At 45.9% G+C, this 26,551-nt stretch overlaps 1 protein-coding gene across 2 annotated transcripts in view; it reads left to right on the plus strand.

Moving 5' to 3' along the window:
- The first annotated feature begins 562 nt into the window (after positions 1 to 562).
- The window catches only part of MFGE8 (milk fat globule EGF and factor V/VIII domain containing), a 205,150-nt gene continuing 179,161 nt past the window's right edge, over positions 563 to 26,551 (plus strand). The window contains exon 1 of one of the 2 annotated variants that reach the window (XM_069222710.1): positions 563 to 987. In XM_069222710.1, coding sequence (XP_069078811.1) covers positions 909 to 987 — 79 coding nt within the window. In that variant the 5' untranslated portion in view covers positions 563 to 908. The remainder of the gene's footprint in view (positions 988 to 26,551) is intronic. The other variant, XM_069222709.1, reaches the window with a different exon arrangement.

A 26,551-nucleotide genomic window follows, 5' to 3' on the forward strand; every position in this document is an offset into this window, starting at 1 on the left:
AAGCAATTCTTTGGTAGAGACACATTCGGTTCTTTCTGTACAATGTCTGATGTATTTTTTTGTTTAATCTCCTTCCACGCTTACCTAAAGACTCACAATGGCCTATCGATAGTGAAGGATGCACAATCACTAGGGTGACATGCGGTCTTTGGGGTCATGCAAACGCTCTGCTTTAGCAGCTCATCCTGTTTCTATGTTTCGTTCCCTGGAATATGTTCTACATTTCCCCTTACCAGGTCAGCAATTCAAGTACCAGAATGCCAGGTAATAATCAAACCTGGCATAGGCAGACAACGTACACTCTCCATAAACACCTGCAGAAGTGCCACAGAGGTAATGATTTTGCTGACAGTTTGATAAATACAGCGTGAACAATGTTTTGTCCAAAAATACCCAAACGTTGCAGAGGTAAAAGTGGATTTAAATAGGGAACGGAGGGCCTTCAGACATTAATAAAGTCAACAGATGGCCAACGTTGTTGCATACTGGATTTATGCTACTGCGTTTCTAACAGGGATTAAAAACCACCACTATAACAATACGTAGAAGAAACGGAGCTTGTTGACAGCTCGAGACTCCCGCGGAGTGCATCACAGTACTTGGAACAGCTGATTCACAGCATCCACACAGCTCCCAAACGTGCGCAGTGCTGTGCAATCAGGAGCTCATCGCAGTCTGCCGCAGGTCACGCCGCCCTCCCGCCAGCCCCAGCCTGCCGAGCGGAGTGTCATTGGGCAGGGAGCGGGGCACGTGGGTCTGTAATCTGCAAGCTCAGCCTTCGGGAGAGACAGGAGACAGCGGGCTGCGATCCGTCCCGAGAGCCCAAGCCCACCAGACTCCCGGGGCGCACGGGACCGGCGCGCGCGTTCGAGGACCTCAGCCGCAGTCGTCAACACAGCGCGGGCACCATGACAGCCATGGGCGACAGCATCCGCTGGGCACTTTTGGCTACTTTCCTCCACTCCTGTGTCATTCTGGCTGCAGAGAGTAAGTTTCGATTTTACTCTTTTAGGCATGATTCTTTGTAGTCTGATGTTCTTTTAAAAATATGTGGAGATGGAAAAGGGACTTGTGTCTTTTCAATTTCTCTGCAATATGTAGTTGTATGATTTTTATGTTTGTTTTATTGCAATTCTCCAAATTTAAGAAGGCGGAGACATGGCACTGATATGTAACTAAAGCTAACTGGCAGGTTTGAAGAAACCCATTAAAAAAGTAGTTGATCGACTGTTATTTGGACAGAGGTCTCGAGTTGTTCCATTACAGGGGTTGGCAACTAGCCAATCTTATTTTCGCCTTGCATTCTGGTCTTTGTAGTTTTGCATTATCATTTAAGTGCAGGTGCTACAAATACCAGAACGCAAAGGCTACATTGGACTGGAGAAGCTCCACGAACTTGTCATAGGGTTGATACTCGGAGAAACATATCCTTTAATTTTCACCTGATTCTTAATGGACCCTTCTAGCTCATCTGTTCCAGGACAGTAGAGTAAACCTCTCCTTATTTTCTTCTGGCTCCCAGGGACGCCCTTGTGCGAGGGGACACCACTACCCTTTATAAACAAGCATGCGTTTCTCTAGTTTTTACATTCATGTTATTTTTGTCACACGTGGTCTCCCTTTCCTTAAAGCACCCGACGAGTCGCCCCTTGACCTCCATTATTCTATTCCACCAACTTCCTCGAATTACCCAAAAGCCTTGCTCCCCCTGCACCTGCAGCTGGATGGTGCTGGGAACAAGCCCGCACTCCCCCCTCTGTGCTCCAGCTAATTGTGCGCAACAGGAATTACTGATGAGTAATTTCCGCGGGCAGTGGAGGCGTCCCACAGTGTAATCAGGGCGGGGGTGTTATGTGCCCAGAACAGAACACCGCCAGCGTTTGGATTGTTCGGACAACAGTTATGTTAACATAATTTGCGTGCTTCAGAAAAATTTAGACCCATAGGCAGGCCCGCTTTGGGTGGAACTATCCCGCCAAGACCTCACATCTAAATGTAGCACGTGGGTTAATAAATCCCTCGTCTGTGGGAGCAGATAGGAAACAGGTCAGAAGACCCTCCTCACACAGCTGCATTTGAATGCCCTCTGCTTGGCACAATAAAGGTGTTGTTTAGATCGGGCCATTGCCTGAAAAGTGGTTGACAAAATACATTTTGGTCTCCAGCCTGGGCGTTGTGATTTGGATGGCTGGGCAGTACTTGGAACAAAGGTTGATTTAATAAACAATCAGATTGTTTCAGGGGTTTTTAATTTTAACAAAGGGGCTCAGGGGGCTGTGTTCCTCTAGTAGCCTGTTTTAAGCCAGATATTTATCTGGACCGATTGAGAGATAGCTAATGACCTAACGAGCAGTAACCAGGGCTCACTGGGTGTGGACAGGAGTAATAAGTTTCACTAGGAGATCGCCTAGCCTAATTTGAGGAACAGGCAAGTGTCCACTTAGCTGTCACCAGAACAGATCAAAAGGTCGCTAGTGCCAATTGAAGGAGGACTAGCAGGCACTGTGGTGCGACTAAAGTTACATTGGGTGGTTAAGACCTATGCAAAAGTGACTAGGGGGCATGGAGACGACCCGTGTCCAGAGGGAGCTGGCTATGGCTCGTTGTTAGTTGGATGCAAAGCATTGATTGGTGGCTAGGGTTCCTAGAAGGGCATCGTGGAGCCACTGAGAGATAACAAGGCACCCATGATGGATAAGGAAGGCCTATTGAGAGGTGTCTGGAGCCGATTAGAGGCGGCTTGGACTCCTTTAGAGGTGGCTAGGTCAGGGGCTTAGCTTGGGGGGGGGGGGGGAGTAACCCCTGTAATAAATAGTTGGGTACAAGTGCTTTCACTCGGGTATGGTGAGGTGCCTGTCGGATTTCACCAGGAATTTTTACACACACACAGATAAAAACGTACACACTCTCCCTCTGTTTGGAAAGACTTAAAAAATGTTGCCTCTTTCACTATATAATGCGCTTTCTCTCACTCAGTACTCCTACCAATCTGGAATCGTCTCCCTTTCCACTGCTCCTTAAGCCCTTCTTGTGTGCCTTGCTTGTCTTTAATGTATGTTAACATCATGTGCCAGCGTGATTGTCGGGAAATCTGAAGCTAACACCCTCGCCTACCCCCCCCCCCCCACACCCTCGCCCCCCAAATCATACTGACCAAGCTACGTCCCTGGGCAAGGTAACCATTGAGAGGTGGCTAAGGAGTGATTGGTGGGACTTGAGATTTACTGCGACATGGCTGGAGTCTTTTTAATTCTTTTACCAAATGCTGACTGTCGCATGACTGCTAGCACTGATCCTGTGTAGTAAACTGAAGGATAAGTATTCAGACTTAGTCCCTTTTTCCTTTCCATCTTACTGATGTACGGCCTGCTCTTGACATCCCATGAAAGGTATGGCAGTATGTAAAGCAATGGAGCTGCATTTGGTGCCAAAATGTTCGCTGGCATGCAACAAGACTCCATTATATGTCCAACTGTGAGACCATTTGTTTAAATTGCGGTTTCGGTGTTGTGCAACGGCTCCTAGACATACACAGATGTTTGTTTCTCTTGTGGACACAACACTGGGTGCAGCGTTTTTTTCTAATTTTTGTTTTCTGATGGATGTCTGGAGAGCCATTCAACACTGCACGTTTGCTCATCGTATGTTAATGCAAGTTTGATTTGTTTCCTCCCTGAAGCGTGTGAACAGCTTGGCCTTGTGTTGTGTTCTGTTAGGATGAGATCATGCTGGAACCAGGCAGGGCGAGGGAGCTGCCGTCACACGCAGGGACTTGAACTGCTGCCCAGTGCTCTGCTGCCGTGCAGGGTGAGCAGGGGCTCTGATTCTAATCTGCCACCTACGGCCTCTCGTGCCTCTGATGTGTTGATGTGCTGTGATGCGGCTGGGGTGGTGGCTGTGTTTGTTTTGTCTGCTCCTGTCACAGGACCCGCCCCTTTCACGGAAGACGATGTGCCTTGAGCGTCATTCTATAAAACAAGAGCGCATGTTGGAGCCGCGGAGCTGGTTATTCCTGTGCCACTCAAGCAAGCAGCACCGGCTAAGCCGCGAACATCTATGTTATTAGAAGGCTAATGACAGCCAGGCAGTACCCGCGACTATTATTGCACCTGTTCCCTGCCCGTGGCCTCAGCCGTGGCCGCAGCCAGTTCTTAAGCCGCTGGCTTATTGGGGTTATTTTGCTTTATTCAGATTGTATCGTACCAGCTGCTAAGAGGCCTGTGACGCATGTGCTACTATCCAATGCCACCGTCCAGATCTCCATCGCTTGTGGGATTCAGCATTTAACGGCCAAGGCAGAGACAGGTAGCCGAAGTTAGATCTGTTACACTGTGAGGGAAGCAGCGGGCAGAAATTTTGTGCCAAAGAGGAGCACCCAAAGCATAGGGTTGGCACCAGAAGGAAAACAAGCATTTGCAATGCAATGGGTCTCGCGTTTGTGAGAGTTAAAACAATTGGCATTGTAAATGACAATGCCTTTTACCTATGTGGTTTGGTTTGGAGTGTAGTGGATGTATGCCAGGTGCCACAGCAACCCTCCCTGGCCTGTCTCTGTAGGAGAGAGGACACAACAAGGCCGCCATCTTGGCAGTGTTTTGCCTCATTCCTACAGACTGACTGTGATACCCTCGAAATGCAACCCTTTCTGGTGTGTTTACCTAAACTTTTATAGCACCAAACAAGCCACAAAGAGGCACCTTCATGGCATTTACCCCGGAGAATGAGTGTGTCAAAAGAGGAGCAAAGACAAGGGGGCAACTATGTATTTCTGTGTGTTAAACTTTTAAAGGAATTATTCCTCTACATTGGCAATAATAGCCTAACTTTGAAAAATATTGACTATATACAAAGAGAATAACAACAGAGGCAGCTTAACTGAGTAGAAGGCTTCAAATGTGTGCAAATTGGTGAAACACAGCTTCAGTGATAGAGGGGCCGACAGGATAGGTTCCAGATATACGGCATCTGTGACCTTCTGTCAGTGTTTTACATGGAAATACAGAAGGGATGGTACTCCGTATTCATTTAAAGCACTGCTTTGGGTTAATAGTCTTGTGACAGCCCTTGACTCAGGACTGGACTTTGTAGAACAGATACGTGTACCTGAATCTCCTAGGCCTTGACGGTGCCTTTTCGGTGCATACATTTGTGCACTGGCTTATGGTTTTGAAGTCAGAATTATCTCTGTTGGGGTCGCTACTCAAAATTTGAAGTCTTGGCCTTGCCATCTGAGTAGTACAGGAAGCCTGGGTTTGAACGATAGTGTTTTTTCGTTTAGACCAGTGGTGTCCAGTGAGGCTCCTATAGGACTGGTTCATGAGCATTTTTTTGGGCTATGAAAATGATTCAATTGTATGTTTTTTTTGGGAATCCAAGGGAGGTCCAGAACCATGTCAGAGTTTCTTGATACCCACATAACATCTGCATTATATCATTACCAGAACTGATCAATGATTTTAAACTCAAATGCTACAACTATGCAGATGGCACATAAATACTACTTAAATTGGAATGCCCCAAAGACATTGAAAACTCACAAATCTTCAGTTGCCTCAGAGCCGTTCATCAGTGGATGACTTGGAGCCATCTCAAACTAAATACCTTTAAAACGGAAATACTCACATGTGGTGACTTGAAAAATTATGACCCACTGTGCGCCTGGCCTGACAATCTCAATTATCCAACGAAGTAAAAAACCTTGGAATTACCATGGACTCCAAGTTAACAATGAATACGCAAAGTGGACAAATTAGCACAAACAAGCTTCATCACCTTGAAGACTCTGCGACGCATCTTCCCCCACCTCTGATTTCCACACAAGGTGGAGGCAACTATCTCTCTTGTACTATCCAAAACGGGTTATGCCAATGGCCGCTACCATGGATCATCTCTATCTATTATGAAAAAACTACAACATATTCAAAACTCTGCTGCCAGGCTACTATTACATATAAAGCCACAAGCCTACATCTCCCCTGCTTTGAGAGCAGTACACTGGTTACCCATTGCCAGAAGATCCACCTTCAAGCTGCTTTGTATCACCCACAAATCTATACATGGAACAGGACTGCTTTTTATCAGAAACAAAATAACCAAATACATTCAACAAAGAAACCTCCGCTCAAGATTGGCACCCTGCCTTTAAACACCGCCCTGCAAGAAAAAGACTATAGGTGGTACATCCTTCTTCCTTCAAGCAGCCAAACTATGGAACTCATTACCCCCAAATATAAGATCCACGGATAACTATCTTGTCTTCAGAAGACTACTCAAGAGTTGGCTCTTTCTTTCATAACCACCATATTCAAACAGCAATGTACTGCATATGCCTGTGTTGATAAATATTTTTAATTGGAATATGTGTATATTCTAGATATGTATAGTTCTTTAGGAAATATGTATCGCTACTATGTCATAACAATAAATTACACACATAATCTTTAAACCTGTTTAACAAATGTATATTTACTCACGATTAAATATGTATATGAATGTGTGTGTGTGTGTGTATATATATATCTATAAATAAAATTCAAATTATAAATAAGTAAATTAAAATAAAACTAATAATGAATACATAAATTAAAGAAACATAATGATAAAAAGTGTGTTATATATTGTAAATAAATAATATCAATTTACTCTCTTGTAAGCTTTACTTTGTCTACCCATCACCATATGTCATGTCTCTATCAATCCATCCTCCATCCCCACTCTGACTCATTCCAAACGTAATCTACTACTTACATCTCCAAAATAACCCTGCCTAAGCTCTTCCCTCCTCTTCCTCTTCCACATCTAGCTAACCCAAACCTCACTTTACTTTCAAACAACCCTACTACATTCTCCCTCATTTATCTTACCTTTGACTCATCCAAAACCTCTCCTGCTACAGTGATCTCCCTAACCCTTTCCACAGACTCTTCCCTCCTCCATCTCTCCTTTACTTATCCCAAACCTCAACCTATTATTATAAACTCCCAATTAACACTTCTGGATTCTTTCCTCCTCTATCCCTCCATTACGCTAGTCAATCCAACTAACAAACTCACAGGTCCTCTGCTCAAATTAACTCATAGTAATACTAAAACTAAACTCATATTTCCCTATACTAATCAACCACTAATTCCTCTTGGGTTCCGGCGTAGCGTGCTACTCGCCGGAAAGCGCTTCAACGCCTCATCAGGGGTAGTAAGCACTATATAAATACTATTACAATACAATAAGGTAAATTATGTACAAATAATGTATATGGAACTTATTTACACAGTTGTTACCCTTCAAGTCTGGCATGGATCCTGCATATTTGTTGTCTCATATAAAAAAGACTTGAGTCACAACAACACATTCAGGTTACATAAGTACAAGCAGTGGCTGGTGCTGGTGGCCACAGTTTGTGAAACAACAGTTCTCCTATTTAAAACTTCTCCTGCCCATGGAGTCTTTACTGTTACTGTCCAGGATTGACATTGAGATGTAGTCCTTGGGGTGTACCCATATAAACAAGCACAGATATATTCGTATAGACATGAGGAGGCATGGTGAAGCACTGAGAGGAACACCAGTAGAAGTAGTAGTGAGAAAAGGCCCACTTGATATGGTCAGAAAGATATTTTCTTGACATTGATTTTTCATGTACTTGGTAACCACGGCAATCGGAAATAATGCATAGAGTTTACATCAAATGATGCATGGTAACTTAGTGGAGTGGTTACATGAAACCTGGGGTTGGAAGAGAGGAGAGTAGGTTCAACATTACTGGACTGTGGCAGACAATGTGTGGATCATTATACGCAGGAGCCAAGAGGGTGATGGGGAAGTGCTCTACGCCTGTGATAGAGACTGTTGGGGGTATTTAAGGAGGGGGCCTCTTCAAACAGGAAGCAGTGCTATTCAAGCACTATTTTAGACAGCGCTTCCAGAAGTGGCATCTGCAAGGTCGCATTAGCTGAGAGGGGACTGTCCTTAAAGCCACGACACCAGTGAATTCTGAGAGGAGGAAGTGATGGAGTTTGCTCCACTTTTGTGCCCTATGATATGCTGCTCCTCTCACTGTGGCACCCTTATGTTAGCTTCTTTGTGCTACAGGGTTAGGAAAATGGCTGCCTCTACCAACAGAACTGTATTTGAAGAGGCCCAATATACATCCAAAGGCTATATGTTTTTTGCTATCAAGCTTGAGGCTGTGAAGTGCTTGGGTCTGGAGACATGACTCCTTTTTCACCATTTTGGAGACAACACCTTTCATCGTCTGCTTGCCTAGAACTAACCTATGTGCTTGGTTAGTGACCCTTTGGAAGTTATCAAGAGCATGTGCTATCGCCTAATGTTAAGCTCTACTCAAGTCAGTTGGTTAATGCACCCATTGCAGAGGTCTTGACAGAACGCGAATGTCACTTATTACAATCCTGACAAACCTTTTTCACCTCTTTGTCTCTACAAGGTCAATGCAAATGAATTATAGTGATTTTGTTAAGAATGGTACCTGCTTTACAGTGCTATGAAATGGGAGAACCTGTATTACAAAGTGCTATATTAAAAAAAAAAAAAAAAAAAAAGTTTTCCAGACCGCCCCAACATGCACCAAAGAGCCCTAGGGGAGAGGATGTGGCGTAAGGGCCAGAGCTGCTATTTGGAACTGGGGAACATGGTTTAAGTCTCGGTGGCGGCTCAACATCCTGTGATTCTGGGCAAATCACTTAATCTCCCGTTGCTAGCAAAAATGAATGTGTTCTTGTGTAAGGTAACCAGTGCTCATGTAAAGCTCTGTAATACCTTTGTATCGAGTTTGCACTGTATAAAACTGCAAAATAAATCCATACCTTTGTGTTGAGTTTGCGCTACACAAAACAGAGACAAAATAAATAAATAAAAAGGCCCAGCAGACACCCCAAAGAAACAGCAAGATGCTCGAAAACAAGCAAGAGGAAGAAACAACATACTTCCATGAGCACAAAGCGACAAGGCAAAAGAAAAAATAGTGCACCTCACTAAGGTACATGGCCGATCTTGCAATAATCTATGTAACAAGGTCAATCTTCAAGGCGGTAACAAAACAGCATCAAGGCAGGACAAAAGTAAAGCATTTACCAACAACATCAAGGGATTTTGGAAAGGCAGGCCAAGGAACTAATGAAAGTGATGGGCATGAGATGAGCATGGTTAAAGTCCACAGAATAGATTACAGCATGTCGAGAAGAGCTGTGCTTGTGCGCGGTGCTATGCTCAACCTAAAAATACATTTACGTCAGAGGTTATGTTTTCTTTCACAGACACTTCAGACATAACCGCTTCCTTCAATCTCTATTCACTATGAAGAAGCTTAGCACTTAAATGACAGAGGTTGCTGACTGGCAACAGTATTACCCCACCCATTCGCTCACACCCTTGTTTGCACACCCATTCACTTAGTTGCCCATCCACTAAAACCTTTAGTCTAACATTCACCAATGGACAGACTCACTTTTGGGGCTCTATAAAAACAGTTAAGAATCAACACCGCCCGCTTCATCACCAGTATTGTCAGCTTCTCTTATCCTTCAGAAATGCGAATACTCTTGGATATCAGCCACCCTGTAAGACTGACATAACGAACAACAATCTTCTTAGGTGCTACGCAACCGCAACGCCAGATGCCCAGCTAAGCTACTCCGTCTTGTTCTTTTTTATGTGCTATGTCACACATCATAAAAGAGCTAACTTAAACACCTGATATATTCCATTGGTTCATTAGGCTATGTCATGTCACGATGATAAAAACCTCTCCAAAAATATGTTCACTAAACTACAGACATGAGGCACTTGACTCATTTGACCTTGACGTACAGCAGCCATGCAATCTAAAGTAGCCATTTGCCACCTACTATGAGACCCCGTCAGAGGCAAGATGCCTTGTAAAACTAAGCTGCATCTGGGTGTTGCATGTAGCCAGCCTAACATATTGTTCAGTAAATATAACTTTGTAACGATAAAAAATGATGATTAATGAAATAAACAGTTGGTGTCGACAGTTCTGGGTCTCTAGCCTGAATTAGATTAGGTATCTGCAGCCGAATCCAGTTGTGTTTGGGTTGGCACTATGTAGTTAAGGCCTTAGAATGCCTGCCGTGGTATATCTAAAGACCTGAAGCTGAGAGTGAACGACTGACTGGTGGATCATATGGCGCAGAAGAGTGACTAAAGGATGCCATAGAAGGGACCCCTTTTTCTGAATAAAAATTTTCTGTAGCAATTATTTTTCAGTTTACTCATATTAAATGCGATGCATGCTAAAAGAAGTAGCCATCCAGTAGGACAGCATATGTTGCCCTTAATTGTTAGAAATGTGTCTTGCAAATATATCAAACTAATATATAGTGCATCAAACTCACAATAGCGTTGTCTTAATATTTCCTTTTGTTTACAACTTTATTTGTTAAGCATTTCCGGTTTACATTGGGATACATTCTCCAAAAGATGATACCGTAACATTTTCAACATGCCTATGGAAGTCATATATAGTCAACAGTTGCATGCTGATGCCAGGAATACGCTGTCGCCCAGATATACGTTGGGCCTTCCATGCAGTAATGTACAAAGGAATGCATGCTGAATAGTCGCATTTTAGGCCATTAGTATTCCAATCCGCCTCAACCAAATTTGAATGGCAACTATAACAAAAGAAGAACAACGGTAGCACACACAGCAGGAGTCAGTAGTTATCATTGTCACTAACAGGGGAAGGTGCATCAGCTAGAGATCCTAGAGCATCCCACTGCACAACCTTTTAGTGAGGGAACCGGGTGTAGCAGCTTATGCAGCCTAGCAATCAGTATAGCAGTGTGGGAAGCATAGTTGTGGACCCAAATAGTAACAGAGCCCAGCATGTTCCCTACAAGTTAGTCTGTATCTGAGCTCGTCACTAGGACTTTCAAATGCCTCAGTGACTTTCAGATGCCTCCAAGGTTGCCCCCACAAGCCTCCTAATATATCAACACTCTCTTTTCAGCCCCCACCCACATGGTCTCAGCACTTTCTCATTGCCAAATGATGTGCCCAGTACTTGTTTTCCAAGCTAGTGTGATTCTCCATCTGGCCAGCTTCTAGTCCAGTAATTGATTCCCAACTTTCTTGGGATTTGACCTAGGGAATACACTGAGTAAACAGGACCCATGACGCACTCCACTGCTCGGTCCAGTGTGGAAGTCAGCCTTGGACGACTGCTGTCTAGAAGTCTCCAACATGCGCACATGACCAAGTCATGTGAACAAAGTCTGCATTTTGATGCGCCCTCGTCTCCACCATAGATAGTTCTAATTTTGCGGAGGGTGAGGTACGTCTGGTGTAGATAGTTAAATTGGTTATATTTCAGTCGCATGTTTCTGGGAAATTTCTTTGGATAGGCCAGTATCCTATTCCATTCCTGCTATGAAATGACTTGCCTCAGTGCGGCCTCCCATTTCCTCTTTAGTTTGCCCAGCGGTCTCTGCATCGTTTCATTCAGTGCCCCATAGAACCATTTCACTGGGTGCCTACCCAATCCCACATCAACACTTTAACACTGCATGTGTTTGTGGCTCGGCTTCCCGGAGGGATTCAGACATCTGAGTAAGAGTCTCTTATGTGAGAAATTGTCATGGGGGCAGTCCAGTTGCGTTCATCAGTTCCACCACTGGTACCAACATCACCAGCCCCACTTCCGTCCATGGTGCCATCTGAGGGGCAGTAAAGAGGACGTAAGGTCTCCTTGGAGTGGCCCACCATTAGCAACACCAGGGCATATAAGTGGCACCCCGCTGTTCACCGTAGGCATTGGGACCAGCAATGGAGAGTAGTTCTAAGCAGCACGGTCAGATATCCCTTTCCTGCTTCCTCAGCCCAACAATTTAGCCAAGAGTGCTCCCTGGCCCGGTACCATCCTAATGGCTCCCAGTTCATGTTGATTAACCCATTAAGCCATTTAGTGATCAACAGCAGCTGGGCTGCTTGAACTTACAGATCAAAGTCGGGGGCTCCCAAACCTTTGTCCTCCAGGAGATGCCTCAGTGTCTCTAGTGAAACCCAGTGGCAGACCCCCCTCCCACACCAGCTCGCTCGCTAATACGTCCAGCTGCATAAACCAGGCAACTGGCACCCACATTGGAAGATTAACAAAATTATAGAGCAACCAGGGGAGTATTATCATTTTAGTAAAGGCCACCCGTGCAATGATGGGGAGCCAGAGCGATCTCCACAACTAGACTGTGCCCTTAAGCAACCCCATTGCCACTCCCAGATTACCCTCCCATAAGTCCTCCAATTTATGGTAAATCTGGATAACCACGTATTGGAAGGCTTCTAGTTCCCATCTAAATTCAGACTGAAGATTTCCAGGTGTGGTCATGCCAGGGAATAGTGGGAAGGCACAGGACTTAGCCAAGTTAACTTGCAGTCCTGAGACTGTGCCAAAGTCCTGCAGCTGATTCAACATATGGGGGATGCACTCCTTGGCATTTGATATGTAGAGCAATAGGTTGTCCGTCTACAGTGATATGATGATTTGTTCCTGTCCGTTGTTCCTGTCCGTCCACACTGACCACCCACCCTCTGGCAATTGTTCTATTGCTGTAGCAAACAATAAGGGGGACGGGGCATCCCTGGTGCATGCATCTGTGGATGTTGTAAAAGACCGAGACAGTCCAGCATGTTTTGACCCTCGCTGTCAGGTTGACATGAAGGAGATGTACCCAGTGGATCCAGTCTGCGCCGAGCCCCATTCTGTTCATGACAGCACCCAAAAAGTCCCAACTGACCAAGTCAGATGTTTTCTCAGGGTCTATCAACATGATCACCGCATGTCTGTTGATATTGTTTGGGGGACAGTGCACCACATTGTAGAGGGGCCTTAGGTTAAGGGTCAATAGTAAAAGCTGGAATGAAACCATTCTGGTCACTATGAATCAAGTGCTGCATGTGGCAGAGCAGCTGGGTTCCATGCAACTTACTCAGTATTTTTAAGTCCATGTTAATCATGGAGTGTGGCCGGACGCTGATGGGGGGGCTTCAGACTCTCAGGACTTGGGAAGTGGGACCAGCAGGGTATTCTCGTGGTAGCTGGGATTTCACCCCCTCCAGTGCTTGCACATAAAGCTTCACTAAATTGGGGGCCAGTGTGGCGACATATGTGGAGTTAAATTCCAGCGGGAGCCAGTCCTGGCCAATTGTTTTGCCCATTGCGATTTCCGGAATTGCACTCCTTGTTTCTCGTGGCATGATTGGCACTTTCATGTCCTTTTGCTTTCCCCAGTAGTAACGGTGAGAAGCTGGATTTTGCTGAGGAAGGATTCCACTTTTATGGTTGGGACCTCCTCCATCGGACCATACTGAGGGACATAGTAGTTGCAAAAGGTCGAGTTAATATCACGCTCGGCGTGCAAAGTGTTGCCATGGTCAGACCTCAGCTGCATGATTGTCATCCCCTGCTACTCCGACTGGACAAGCCATGCCAATAGCCATTCTCGCCTGCCTTCCACATTGTGCGCCCTTTCAATGTGTGCCTTATAGTTATGGCAGCATAACTGCTCTAAGGGCACACTGTATCTTTCTTTTGCCTCCAGTAGGCAGTCTCTCAGAGCTGGGTCTTCTCTCAGCCTATCTTCCAACCCATATATGGAACAGTCAAGTTGTCAGTTCAGTGTCCATTGTCTTCCAGATACCCGCTGTCTGCCCTATAGAGTAGCTCAGATAACTACTTTCAGCACCTTCCATTCCATGAGGCAATCAGTCGCTGTGTCAGCATTATGATAAAAAAAATGTTGCAATAGTGTCCTGAGCCCGCTCCAGAATGGGACATTTCCTAGGAAGTCAAGATGGAGCTGCCATGTGGGAATTGCCAGGCAAGGCACCCCCAGTTTAAGCTCCAGGAGCATCGGGCTGTGGGCATTCAGTGTGACAAGAAGGGACTCGCCATTTAGAGCATAGGAACTTGCCTTGCTTGACATGCAAAGGCTAGAACAAAATGAATAATCCTGTTCGAACCTGTGTTGTGCCTACCAGACATCCTCCAAATCCCTTCCCTGATCCCCAGTGCAGCCTTATGGGATTGTGCATCTACCATAGGAGGTGTTGAGGGGTTTAACTCCGTACCCTGTCCCTGGGTATCCAGGTCCTCCTGAGGCCCCCCAGCCCCGTAGACCATAGTCATGTGCCCACCATCTCCAGAACGATTACAAACTGAAGTTGTTTCCAACTCATGCTTCCCAGAGCAGCCCAGCAACACCTGGCCACTCAACCGTAGGCATGGTGAATTTTTAGTAAAACCTGGTACCTTCAGCTCCTAATACACAAGAGCTGTGGTGTGGGAGGTAGGCCAATGGATGAGAGCAAAAGTGCACACTTGAGAGCCCTAGGGTACTCCTTGGTCCACCTAGCAGGGCAGTCAATTGCTCAGTGCTGTCACCTGTTGCTGCCTGGAGCCCCACTATGTTATACCCACTGTCTCGCCTTCTCTCTAATGCCAGTGGTGGGAGACACTGTGCAATCCTGGGTGGTTCTATGTGTACATGTCCAACGTGGTTAAAGGAGGAACAATAGCCGTTCTAGTCCCTTCTTCCTACACCAACCCAGTTAATTCAGTTTCAGACAATTACATTCCCATCCTCATACACACCAGACAGCGGAAGAGTTAGTAACTTGAGGCATACAGTCTTTACTCAAGGTGGTATCATCCAATTCTGTTTCCCACTCCCTCTGTGATCGCTCCAATCTTGATTCATCCACAGAGTCCAGAAGACTGTTCTGATTAAGCTTGGTCACTGCCAGGAACACTGCTGCTTTATCACGTTAGCTTGGGCACGGGATGGCCTAGTAACGAGCTGTGTCTTGGAGCCCTTGTGGTGTCACTGTTTGGGTTGGCGTTTGGGCTTTGGTGTTGGCCATCCCCCAGCCCCTTACCTCTGTGCGGTACCCCTCATGCCAACTCCAAGCCTCAGCAGGGACTTTATGAAAGGTGGTGTTGCCGTCCAGCATGATTTTCTGACGGGCCAGAAACATGAGTGAGTATTGTATGCTGGCATTTCTCACCTCTTTATTGATTATAAAGAAGGAGGCTCTCCTTGCCTGCACCTCCAGAGTAAAGTCTGGGAACAGCATCATAGCACTGCCCTCCAACTTGAAAGGGCCCACAGCCCTTGCCGACTGCAACAGGATGCCTCTGTAATGGAGGAGTTTAGCCACCATAGGCTTAGGTGGTTACCCTGGGGCAGTGACCTCTTCGGCATGCTGTACACCCACTCCAGCACAAAAAAAGGGGATGAACAGGCCAGGGGCAACCTCCTGCCTCATTCAATTCTCCAGGTAAGTGACCATGTCTCCGTCTTCTGTGAGCCTCCCACTATGCAGACATTGCTGCAGTGGTTTCAGCCCTCCTCCTCTTCTACGTGGCAGTCTAATGTGATCACTCATTCTGTAAGGTCTTTCACTTGTTCTGTTAAGGTGCACTGCACCTGTTGCAGCTGTTCAATGGCTAGATTTGCATCATGGACTTTATCTGCCAATTTATGATGGTCCGGGAGTAGTAGACCCAGATCTACAGATACCGATCCAATTTGTTGCTGAAATGCTGTTTTGGAGTCCGTGATTGCCTCCAGTATTTTGTATAGCTTGATTTGAAGCTTGGGCGGTAGCTAGTCACAGGGCTCACTGCTCATGTCCTTCCCCTAGCAGCCTGTTTCTTTCATTTTGAGTTTGCCCATCTCTAGGGTTCCTTCAAGAAGGAGTGGCCAGGGCATACAATTTCAACATTGGGGTCTTATGTCAGGTGCCCCCCCCCCCTTGTGTGCAGCAGGGCCAGTCACTTCTGGAGCCCAAGGCAGGGATCCAATGCAGGAAGGCCTTCCGCAGCCATGAGCGCCTCTGTGGCAAAGGTCCGTGGGCCGCCAAAGGCTCCTGTGTGGCCTCAATCTCCCCCTTAGGTGCAAGCACTTCTCTGTGATCAGGGAGGTGTGGACAATCAAGCATCACCATGCGCCAAACTGTCCTAATGTATAGCTGTTTCTCTTCTCCCTGGCAGGGCTCCCGGTGCCCAGAGGCCCCACCACCGGTCCCTCATAGCTCCAGGTGCCAATATGCGCTCCATTCCTCTGTCTTGGCCTGCCTGCCTGTTTGTAGGAAGTCCCCACAGCAGCCGGATTTAGATGCACACTGTTGTTATGGCTGCATGCCTTGCTGGACATGGAGCCCTGCTCCAAGTCACACCTGTTTTGCTGTCCAAGGGCTGGGTCTGTTGTATGCTCGGAGGCCCATGTCCACTCACTGCAGGGCTCCACTACTCCAGGCACCAGTGCACACCTTGCTTCCCACTTCTGGCCTGCTGTCTGGGGCAAACTGCCCTTGGGGGCAAGACGCGCTGCACCCTTGCCTTCTCCCACTGCTGCAGGCAGTCTTCAGAGTTGTGGTCCCGTTCTTGCCCTATGGCCTGCTCGGACAATCAGGGCCACTGCTTGCCTTGCTGCTTGTGCCCAGGCCTCAGTGATGTATCAGGGGCACCAATGGGCACTAGTGGGGTCAGTCTCTGGTCAAGGCTGTTGCCGTGACACAGACAACTCTCCACTCCCTGCCATCCAATGCCACTCATGGGGTCAAGGCACTTCATTCCTCTGCACCGCCTCGCAGGCCCTCCACTCTCTGGCTTTGCTGTCAGCACTGCACTCATTCCTCCACCTCAAGCGAACCTGTGGGGCTTCTTGTGACCCTCCGGCACTCCACAGAGACTCTGCAGAACCAGGAGTATTCAGTGGCACTCCAGGCAGGAGAGAGAAAGGGATAGGTATTAGGCTGGGGTGGAGCTGTGTAACTATGCTGGCGCTATGTTGGCTGTCCAAGCCACACCCTCTCTTTCTAGTTCCTTTTGATAGTGTATTAAAACTAGAATGACATAAGACAAATAGATTTAGCATTGGTATCATATCTTGCTCATTCTAAAAGTAGAAATAAAGATGTACTGTGCAACTTGAGGGGAAAAAAACTCAACTATGAATTCTTATTGCCCTTGGGAAATTACAAGGGAAAAAGCTAGCTGTAGTACATATAATTGAGATTCACTTTTGTAATTGTTTATTTTCCTCATATCCTGACAAGGATCAAGCCCTCAGAAATTATTGTTGGCTAATGCAGTGGTTGAGCAATTCCTCAAAGGTTTTCAATTTTCAGTAACGTCTTGAAAAACCATTAAGATGATGTTTGGTATTTAGTTAAATAAGAAAGTTTTAAGTTCCTTCTTTATAGTTGTAAAATGGGTCTACTCAGACCAGGGGCTAGCTGTTTCGCAGATTTCTTCCCACTTGCCTTTCAAAGAGGATATAGTAATCATAGATAGCATTGATTGGGTGTTGCCTTCATGAAAGCCGATGCTCGTCATGGAGCATGACTCCTGCGAAAGTAAAACTAAAAGGTCTGCAGTGATCTGAATTGTCTCAGTTACTCAAGTCTCTCAAGATCCATTCACCAGTTTCCAGGATCTGTGACCGAGAAACAACGAACCCAAAGCTCCTGTCTTAAGTAACAGAAACAATAACATCTACTTAAGTATTCATAAACAATTAGCATCAGCAATATTTTGTGACCTTTTTGCTGCCACCATTCTCCAAAACCCTCCCTGACCAACATAATCTAGCATCTTCAAATAAAACTCCACAACATAGATAGTTGTGATTATATTGGGTGCCCCTAACTCTCTTTCTTCTCCCAGGGGTTGTTTTACAAAGAAATTTAAAAGTCCCTTTCTGTCAGGTTCCGGGACATCCTATGGATTTTGGGGGGCCTGGGCCTAACATATTTTTGGGATCCCCAGTTCAGAACATTTTGAATTTATGATCGAATTTCAGCTCTTTCATGCCCCCTTTGGCCAGGTCACTGACAGTGCATAGGCATGTCCACATTTTAAATGTGTTTACATCTATTATTCAGGGATAGTGCCATACTCTTTTATCATAATAATATTACTACATATGGTCTCTGTGACATGCTCCAATTTCTCATATGTCAGGTCCCCTGATTTAAACTGATAGAAACATTTTTTTTATGGATGACTCCAGATCTATAAGGGGTCCTCCTTAGAGACTGGGAGCTCTGGGCCAGAGCCCACTTTGCTCATACCTTAAAACGTCTCTGCTTCCTGTAGTTTTAGCACCTAAGAGCCACTTTTAGTGAGCATGCTAGAAGACAAGTTGACATGACAAGCACTACATTCTAGCATGTCCATGCAACCACAATGACCTCTCTGATCTATGAGATGCAGGATTGTATCTTGTACCCTTATAGGACATCTGAACCTGTATTATACATAGAGCGTATGTTAGAAATTGGGTCTCTAGATGGCAGAGGTATACACCCTTGTCCAAGTAGGGACCACAATCCTAGTCAGGGTAAGTCACCCACAATCCAAATTATCATGTGCCCACCCTCTGGTAGCTTGGCACTGAGCAGTCAGGCTTAACTTAGAAGGCAATGTGTAAAGTATTGTAAATCATACAGTAACACAGTGAAAACACCACAAAAATGCACCACATAGGTTTAGAAACATATATGATATTTATCTGATTGAAATAAGGTCAAAACGATAAAGACTCAATAAACACAAGTAGAAATATCACTTTTGCAAGCTTTAAAGGTCTTAAATCTTAGAAATCAACTGTTGTCTCTTGATTACACAAAGTACCTAGTTTGCGTCAAAAATATCACACACGGAGACCGCAGAGGAGAAGATGCGTGGAGAAATAAGGTGTGCATCGTATTTTCCGGCGCGGCATAGACGATGCGTCATTTCTTTCCACGCTGCAAGGAGGTTTGCGTCATTTTTTGGCACGCAGTCTTAGTTTCTCACTGCGATTGGGGGACCTTTTTGACGCCCAGGTATGATGCAGGGAAATCCTGGGCATGTGGGAAGAAGTCACAGGCATTGCGTCAATCCGGTGTTGCGATGCAGGGAATTTTCTGTCGCACGGCAGGTGCTGGGTTGATTTTCCACTCTGGAATCAGCTGCATCGTTCCGGCTCGGCTATGCGTCAATCTGGTAGGGCTGTGCATTGAATTTCTGGTCACAAGGCAGGCACTGCGTCAAATCTTCACTCGGGAAGTCGGGCTGCGTTGTTCTGACTCGGCTGTATGGCGATTTCTTGGTCGCAAAACATCTGTGCATCGTGTCTGGCAGGCTGTTCGGGGATTTTTGGGTCACAAGGAGCTTCCTAAAGATATGAAGTCTTTTTGGCCTGGAGACTTCAGAAGGCAAGCTCAATCCAAGCTCTTGGAGAGCACTTCTTAGCAAAGTCATAGGGCAGCAGGGCAGCAGTCCTTCTCAGCAAAGCAGTCCAGAGGAGTCCTTTGGGAAGCCAGGCAGTTCCTATTGACAGGTTGCAGGTTCAAGTCCAGAAGTGTCTGAGTTGGTGGGGTCAGGGACCCAGTTTATATACCCCAAAATGCCTTTGAAGTGGGGAAACCTCAAAGAGTGTTTTTGAAGTGCACAATTTCCCCTTTCAGTACAGGTCTGTCAGCCAGGGTCCCAGTAGGGGGGTTGGCAGTTCATTGTGTGAGGACAGGCCACTAGCCTTTGAAATGTAAGTGTCAGGCCCTCAACCGTTCCAGCCCAGGAAGACCCATTCCGAGTGCAGATGAGTGCAGGTGGGACTGAGTGTCTTGTGTTTGTAGTTGTCTGGGTGAAATGCACAAGGGAGCTGTCAACCAGCCCAGCCGAGATGTTGATTGGAGACAGGCTGTAAGGCACAGAAGGACTTCAAGTGCAGAGGAATGCTCACTTTCTAAAAGTGGCATTTCTAAAAGAGTAATATAAAATCCAACCTCACCACTAAGCAAGATTTTCTATTACCATTCTGGCCATCTACCACTCAAACAGTAAGTGACGGTAGCCCTAATGCTATCCTATGAAAGGAGCAGGCCTTACAGTAGTGGAAAACGAATTTTGGAGTTTTCCACTATCAGAACATATAAAAAAAACACACATGTACATGTCCTGCCTCTTACCTACATAGCACCCTGCCCTATGGGTTACCTAGGGCCTTCCTTAGGGGTGACATATGTAGAAAAAGGGGAGTTTAAGGCTTGGCAAATACCTTTAAATGCCAAGTCAAAGTGGTAGTGAAACTGCACACACAAGCCTTGCAATGGAAGGCCTGAGTGGGCCTTCAGCACAATCAGTGCTGAAGGCCCACTAGTGGCATTCAATTTATAGGCCTTGGGCACATATAGTGCACTTTATTAGGGAATGGCAAGTAAATCAAATATGCCAATTGGGAATGAACCAATGTTACCATGTTTAAGGGAGAAAGCATATTTGTAGGAAGATGGCCTGGTGTGTGGTGGGTACCTATGGTACTTATACCAGGTCCGGGTATCCCTTATTAGTGTAGTGTACTCAGTGTCTAGAAGCCAGCCTCTCTAGAGGTAGCTGTGGATGGGCAGCCAAGGCTTATCTAGGAGACATGCAAAGCTCATGCAATACCACTGTAGTCACACAGCACTTACACACATGAAAGAAATCACTCAGTGTTACAAAAATAAAGGTTCCAAAATACCATAGAGGTTATACTCCCTTAGGGGGTATGTAATACAGGAATTATATACACTGGTATGCAGAAATAGGCAAAAAAAACAGTTCGAAAACAGTCAATTAGTGAAACTCACAATAGCGAGAAATAGGCCTAGGGGAGCACAAACCAAATACTAAAAAAATGGAATGCGAAAGTTGGTCCCCCACCTAGGTAAGTGTAGTGTGTAGAGGGGAGCTGGGAGTACTAGGAAAGCCCAAAAGTAATTACCACAACCCACCCCAACAACCAGGAAAGCAGGAGTAAATTACTGTAAATTCCCCAGATCACACACAGAGAAGAGGAAAATAATTATGCAAAGCCCAGAAGAGACTGCAGGACACCAACAGTGGATTGCTGGACAAGAGGACCTGTGGAAGAAGGTGACCAAGTCCAAGAAGCACAGCAGAGTCCAGGGAGGGCAGGAGCCACCAGGATGAAAGTGCAAGAAGTGAACCACCGGTGAAGAAGACGAGTCCGTACTGCACCCAAGGAGACGAAGTTGGGTTCCTGGAGGTCCCACGCCAGAAGGAGCATTGCAGTCAGGTTTGCGTCTTCGGATTCCACCAACAAGCCTTGGCACACGCAAAGCTCGCGGTTAGCTGAAAGTGGAGCTGCCGGGGACAAGGAAGGACCAGGTAGACTCTACTGGGGAGTGGGAGTCAGAGGGGGCCCTCAGCGACACAGAAAGCCCACAGAAGCCCAGGCAGAGCGCACAGGAGTCCCACCGGATGGGGCCAAGAAAGTCACAGAAGAGGCCCATGCAGCACTATGAGAAAGGCTTCCACGCCACCGGAGAATCACTCAGGGAGTTGTGCGTCACAGAAAGGAGTGCTGGGGGCTGGAGTTTCTAGATGCCTGGAGATCTTGTGGAAAGAATGCCAACAAGCCTTGTCAGCTGCAAAGGACGCAGTGCACGGCGGTACTGTCCTGCGTGGGCAGGCAAGTGCTTATCTCCACTCAAGTTGGACAGCATCAGACCACTTCAGTCCACCATCTGTGATGCAGGATCCACGCAACTCAGCAAGAGAGGGGATCCACGCAGTCGGTCTTCGTCACAGTTGGTGCCTGCAGAAGATGGGGAGTGACTCCTTCACCCCAAGGGAGATTCCTTCTTTCTTCTGATGCAGGCTGAGGACAGGCTGTCCTCAGAGGATGCACAACCGGGGAAATTTTGTAGTTGCTGGAAGGAGCCAGAGATACAATGTTGCAGGAGGAGTCTTGCTTCTTTGTTGCAACTTGTAGGGTCCTAAAGAGTCCAGATGCAGTTTCTTCGGTCAGAAGTCGAAGTGGAGGTTGCAGAGGATTCCTGCTGGAGTCTTGCAATCTGAATCTGAGGAACCACCCAAGAGAGAGACCCTAAATAGCCCTGAAAGGGTTATTGGTCACCTCACTAGGTGACCACCTATCAGGGGGTAGCTCTTATGTCAGCTGCTGGCACTGTCCACTCAGATGCTCCCAGAGTTCCCTGCCAACTTTGAATCCAAGATGGCAAAACCGAGGGAAAACTGGAGGAGCTCTGAGCACCACCCCTGAGGTGGTGAGGGACAGAGGAGTGGTCACTGTCCTTTCCTTTGTCCAGTTTCATGCCAGACTTTCTCTTCAAATCGTATAACATATTATTTAACCACAATCTCTGGTACACTTAAAGCAGACAGTCCGATGTGCAGCAATTTGAGTCTTCAGATTGTGCAGACACAACCTCCCTAGCGCAATGGCAGCAGCAGTACACATCTTGCGCTGCTTGGTTTAAATCCAAGGGCTCTGCTTGGATCATTCCACTGTATGTGTCACATAATTGGTAAGAAAGCTCGGGGGTTGACTGCTCACTCCTGAAATGTGTGCACTGTTGCAGCAATTCTTCATTCTGATGTCAGTAAATTAATACTCTTTATACAAAGCTATAAAACAGCAACTGTGATAGTAATTGCTATGTGAAATAGATTTTTTTAGTTGATGTCGAACTGGTGATTGGTTCTTTTCTAACCTTGTGCAGCTTGATCCTGACTGTCTAGTTCAGGAGGCGGTGGTGGTGTATGAGGCAGAAATCCTTTACTTAGCTAAAGAGTGACAATGCTAGCATTATAATAGTGTCTTTAGCAGGTAGTCCTGGTTATGCAGTGTTATGCAAAAAAAGTATTTTATATCTCTGCTAACCCCTGAAGGTCTCTTGGTGCTTCAACATACAAAAGGTGCAACAACATGAAAATTATTACTGGATGTAGAGGAATGTTTTCTAATTCTTCCTATATGATCGATATGAAGGAGTGGCTTTTAGGTTTAGAATTCAGCTATTCATTTATTTAGGTGCCAAGATGGAAAAAGGTTCTACACCCAACCAGGTCTCAATAAACAAATAATGATAGCCTATGAAGAGTTTGTGATGGTTTGTACAAAGAAAACAAAGAGCTCAAGAAAATGGATGAGGTTGCTATATTAGCCTTACTTGAGGAAGACCAGTGGGCTGATATTGGATGACTTGTATCTCATTAATTAGATGTTTAGTGTTGGAAAATGTTCCTGTCTAAAGGGTTGCCCCACACTTTTTGCCTTCCTCCTCCTCTTTTTCTAACGTCACTTTTGTTGGCTTTAGGAATCTGATCACTTTACCACTGTCAACCACTGCTAACGGTCATGTGCTCTCTCCCTAAAACATGGTAACCTTGGCTTATACCAAATGGGCATATTTAATTTACCTATAAGTCCACAGTAAAGTGCACTATGTGCACTCAGGGCCTGTAAATTAAGTGCTATTAGTGGGTCTGCTGCACCGATTGTGCCACCAACATAAGTAGCCCCTAAACTATGTCTCAAGCCTGCCATTACAAGGCCTGTGTGTGCATTCTCACTGCCACTTCTACTTGGAATTCAAAACTACTTGCCAAGCTTTAAACCTCCCCTTTTATTACATATAAGTCACCCCTAAGGTAGGCCTTTGTTAGCCCATAGGACAGGGTGCTAGGTAAGAAAAAGACAGGACATGTACTTGTAAGTTTTACATATCCTAGTAGTGAAAAACACCCAAAGTTTTTTTCACTATTATGAAGCCGGCTCCTCTCGTCGGCCAGCATTGGGAGTTCCCTTATATACCTTTAAGTGGTAATTTCTGTGAAGTTGGATTAAACATTGCTATTTTAGAAATACCACTTTTTGAAGGTAATGAAGCAAGAAGAAATGCTAACGCTGACTCGTCAACACATTCTATTTAAGTAGGGGAGCGAAAAATTAATTGACGTTTCCACTGTTTTATTAAACTATATCATCAAAATCATAACCATTATATTGAACAATAATGTCAGATACAAAAGACCAACAGTGAATACTCAGTTTTTTTAGAACATTCACATTTATCACTAAGAAGGTTGTGCCTTTAGACAAGGCTCTACAATTAAGAGCTGCAAATGAATTTATCATATTAGGGCTCTTTTTGTCTTTTTTGAGAACATGTTTAGAAGCTGAATACCAAGTTTTTATCAAGGCATGTTCCTTGTATATATGTAATGTTATTGGCTATATGTTTGTGATATATATGTTTTTTTGAGGTGCAGACAACAGTTTTGAGTTTTCTCAAAAAATGATGGGGGTCATTCCGACCCTGGTGGTCATGGACCGCCAGGGCCGGGGACGGAGGAAGCACCGCCAACAGCCTGGCGGTGCTTCATGGGCAATTCTGACCGCGGCGGTAAAGCCGCGGTCAGAAAAGGGCAACCTGCGGTTTCCCGCCGGTTTACCCCTGGCCCAAGGAATCCGCCATGGCGGCGCTGCAAGCAGCGCCGCCATGGGGATTCCGACCCCCTTCCCGCCAGCCTGTTCCTGGCGGTTCTTACCGCCAGGAACAGGATGGCGGAAACGGGTGTCGTGGGGCCCCTGGGGGCCCCTACACTGCCCATGCCACTGGCATGGGCACTGCAGGGGCCCCCTAACAGGGTCCCATAAGGATTTTCAGTGTCTGCAAAGCAGACACTGAAAATCGCGACCGGTGCCACTGCACCCGTCGCACCCTTCAACTCCGCCGGCTCCATTCGGAGCCGGCTTCATCGTTGAAGGGGCTTTCCCGCCGGGCCGGCGGGCGGCCTTCTGGCAGTCGCCCGCCGGCCCAGCGGGAAAGTCAGAATGACCGCCGCAGTCATTTGACCGCGGTACGGTCTTCTGGCGGTCCTATGTATTCACTGTGGGTCTTTTGTGTCTGACATTATTGTTGAATATAATTTTTATAATTTTATTGATATAGTTTAATAAAATAGCGGGAACGTCAATTCATTTTTAAATAGAACATACTGAGGAGTCGTATTGACATTTTTCATGTTTCATTATTATTGGCCCAGCCTCACTGTCTTATGGGCCGGACCCTTTTCTTTCGCAATACTTTTAGAAAGTAGGCATTTCTCTGCTCTTACTGCTCTCTTTGCCTTACAGCCTGTCTCCAATCCACATCTGACCTGTGACAGCTCCCCTTGTGCATTCCACCCTTACGGACATAAACACAGGACACTCAGCTACATCTGCATTAATCTGCATACTGATGGGTCTCCCTGGGCAGGAAGGATGCAGGGGCTCTCACACTTCTAAGGCTAGTGGCCTGACCCCAAAAAAAGGACTGGTAACCCCCACACAGATCTCCTGGCAGACAGGACTGGGTTTAAAGGGGAACTGGTGCACTTCAAAATTACTCTTTGAAGTCACCTCCACTTCAAAGGCACATTTGGGTATATATACTGGGTCTGTGACCCCCTCAAATCAGACATGTCTAGACCTACAACTGGACTCTGTCAGAAGGACTGCAGTGCTGCCCAAAGGACTTGTCTTGACTGCTTTTCTGGAGGGACTGCTCTTGTGCTTGTTGCCCTGCTGCCTACTGCTCCCTGACTGCTGGAAGAACTTTGCTTTCCCCCACAAGTGATCCCCAAGGGCTTGGACTGAGCTTGCCTCCTGTTACGAAGTCTCAGGGCTATCAAAGACTTCACCAGAGAGAGAAAATCCACTGCACCATAAAAATTGATGCAACACCTGCAAAATCAATGTAATGCCTGCAGAATTGATGCAGCGTCTATCTTGCAGTGGAAAAATCGCAGCAGTGCCTACCGAATCGATGCAGCACCTGTTTCAACATTGCAGCACATTTTAAATTTTCCACTCATCGGTCCTGGGCGTCAAGTTATCTCCACATTGCAGTAAGGCACCAAGGCTGGGCACCCAGAAATCAACGCATCACCTTGTAAACGGGAAAAGAATTAACACATCACTTCCACCGCACTAGAAAAATCAACGCATCGCTTTAATTTCCAACACATCACCTCCTCTGCATCCCTCTACTTTGTTATTTTTGACACATCCCAGGTACTTTGTGCTAAAAAGATACATCTATTGATTCCTATAGGCTGACTTACTCAAATCTCTAAAATGTAATTTCTTGATTTGTGCTGATTGGATTCTTGTCATTTTGGTCTTGTTTTATTCAGATAAATATTATCTACTTTTCTAAACTGGTGTGGAGTACTTTTCTGGGGTTGTCATTGTGTTACTGGATGAGGTATTTCATAAACACTTTTCACATTGCCTTCTAAGTTAAGCCTGCCTGCTCTGTGCCAAGCTACCGGAGGGTGAGCACAGTATAATTTAAAACCCTTGCAACATAGCTTTCATTTAGGGCCAAAAAGGAAGAGTCCACATTGAATTGTCTCTCTCTATTCCAGAATAGATCTGGAGAGATGTTCATCTATGAAAAGTTTATTTTCTTTCACTTCCATTTCCAGGTCACATGGAGTTGCTGCATCCATGTTAGGTAGACTTCAGTTCATTATTAGTGCGGCCCCTGACCCCTAAGGGAGACTGTCATATGTTTGCTTTAGCATGTTGTAGGAAGTTGGCTCTGTATGCACTATTTCAAAGTAAGGAATAGTATGCACAGAGTCCAAGGGTTCCCCTTAGAGGTAAGATAGTGGCAAAAAGAGATAATACTAATGCTCTATTTTGTGGTAGTGTGGTTGAGCAGTAGG

This window comes from Pleurodeles waltl, chromosome 3_1, assembly GCF_031143425.1.
Source record: "Pleurodeles waltl isolate 20211129_DDA chromosome 3_1, aPleWal1.hap1.20221129, whole genome shotgun sequence".
Taxonomy (NCBI): domain Eukaryota; kingdom Metazoa; phylum Chordata; class Amphibia; order Caudata; family Salamandridae; genus Pleurodeles; species Pleurodeles waltl.